Consider the following 1,705-nt stretch of genomic DNA (forward strand, 5'->3'; position numbering starts at 1 on the left):
TTTTTAAAAAATTGAATAAATCAATTTCGTGAAAATTAATTGACTTTTTCAATTATTTTTTTTAATAAATAATAATATAATAATTAATAAAAAAAATTATAATTTAATTAAATTTTTTTCAAAACAATAATAAACATTAAGTAACAACTAAATTAATTTTGATGAACTACTGTATTTGATGGGAAACATTCAATTAAAGTAGTTGATGTCATACTTAATGGTATTGTAATACTACTCAAACTACTGCATTCACTGAAACACCAATAACCAATTAATGTAATACTTGATGGTATTGTAATACTACTAAAATTACTACATTTACGAAAACATTTTTCACCAATTGATCTCACACTTGATGGTATTGTAACACTGCTTAAACTACTGCATTCACTGAAACAATGATCACCAATTGATTTTACACTTGATGGTATTGTAATACTACTCAAACTACTGCATCTATCAAAACAACTATCACCAATCGATGTAACACTCAATGGTATGTTAATACTACTCAAACGACTGCATTCATTGAAACAATATTCACCAATTGATGTCACACTCGATAATATTGTAACACTACTCAAACTACTGCATCTATTGAAACAATGATCACCAATTGATTTTACACTTGATGGTATTGTAACGCTACTTAAACTACTACACTCAAAGAAACAACCACCACCAATTGATGTCACACTCGATAATATTGTAACACTACTCAAACTACTGCATTCACTGAAACAATCATCACCAATTGATGTCACACTTGATGGTATTGTAATACTGCTCAAACTACTGCATCTATAAAAACAATAATAACCAATTGATTTTACACTTGATGGTATTGTAACACTGCTTAAACTACTACATCCACTGAAACAATCATAACCAATTGATGTCACACTTGATGGTATGTTATTACCAAATTTCTTTCTATCATTTTTAGTGTAAGTGACATTTTTAAACTCGATGTTTCGATTTTTGTTTCTGTCAACAGTTTCAAAGTCAACATTGAACCACACAATGGTTCGAAAGAATTCTTTCTTTAAAACAACCTTTATTTTCACAATTTCCATTTTCTCTGTGTTTATCATAAATCCATTCCCAAAATTCTCATCCTTTTTATCCCACAAATGAAGTGTCTCGATGTTTGGGAAGTATCCAAGTGTTTTGGAATTTAACGGAATCGGGTTGAAGTGAAACTTCTCCATATTACCTCTAAACTTCTTGCATACCAACTCCAAGTTAATATAGTCTTTGATAGTTTCAAAGTAAATTGAGACTATCATGATGTGATAACCAGAAAGTCTATTCATTCTGAAATTCTCAGTTTTTCGGTCTTTAAATATTGGAAAATTCGTTTTGTAAACGTTTTTAATAAATTATTTAATTAAAGTCATTCAACATAACTAACTATTAAGGATATATCTTAAAATATACTATTCTTAAACAATAAATTAATAAATTAAATATAATACATTATTTAAAGATTTAAAATTGTTTAGAAAATATAAAAAACAATTCACACCGAATGTTATTAATTGTGTTTGTTTTAAAACAATTCAATATAACTATTGTTCTTTACCAAAATATTATTAAAATGACAATTAATAAATTATTAAAAATCAATCAAAACCAGACCAAATATTTTTTTATAACAAAGACCCACGAATTACATGCACGAGTCTACGTGAGATTTAAAATA

The 1,705-nt window shown here is 26.9% G+C and overlaps 1 protein-coding gene across 1 annotated transcript; it reads right to left on the reverse strand.

Moving 5' to 3' along the window:
* Positions 1-152: 152 nt before the first annotated feature.
* EIN_067770 (hypothetical protein) lies at positions 153-1,316 on the reverse strand (the record flags this gene model as incomplete). Its single annotated transcript, XM_004185172.1, has 1 exon — positions 153-1,316. The coding sequence occupies one exon, from the start codon at positions 1,314-1,316 to the stop codon at positions 153-155; it is 1,164 nt and encodes a 387-aa protein (XP_004185220.1).
* Positions 1,317-1,705: the final 389 nt, after the last annotated feature.

Source organism: Entamoeba invadens (genome assembly GCF_000330505.1).
Source record: "Entamoeba invadens IP1 unplaced genomic scaffold scaff_1105074725311, whole genome shotgun sequence".
Classification (NCBI taxonomy): domain Eukaryota; phylum Evosea; order Mastigamoebida; family Endamoebidae; genus Entamoeba; species Entamoeba invadens.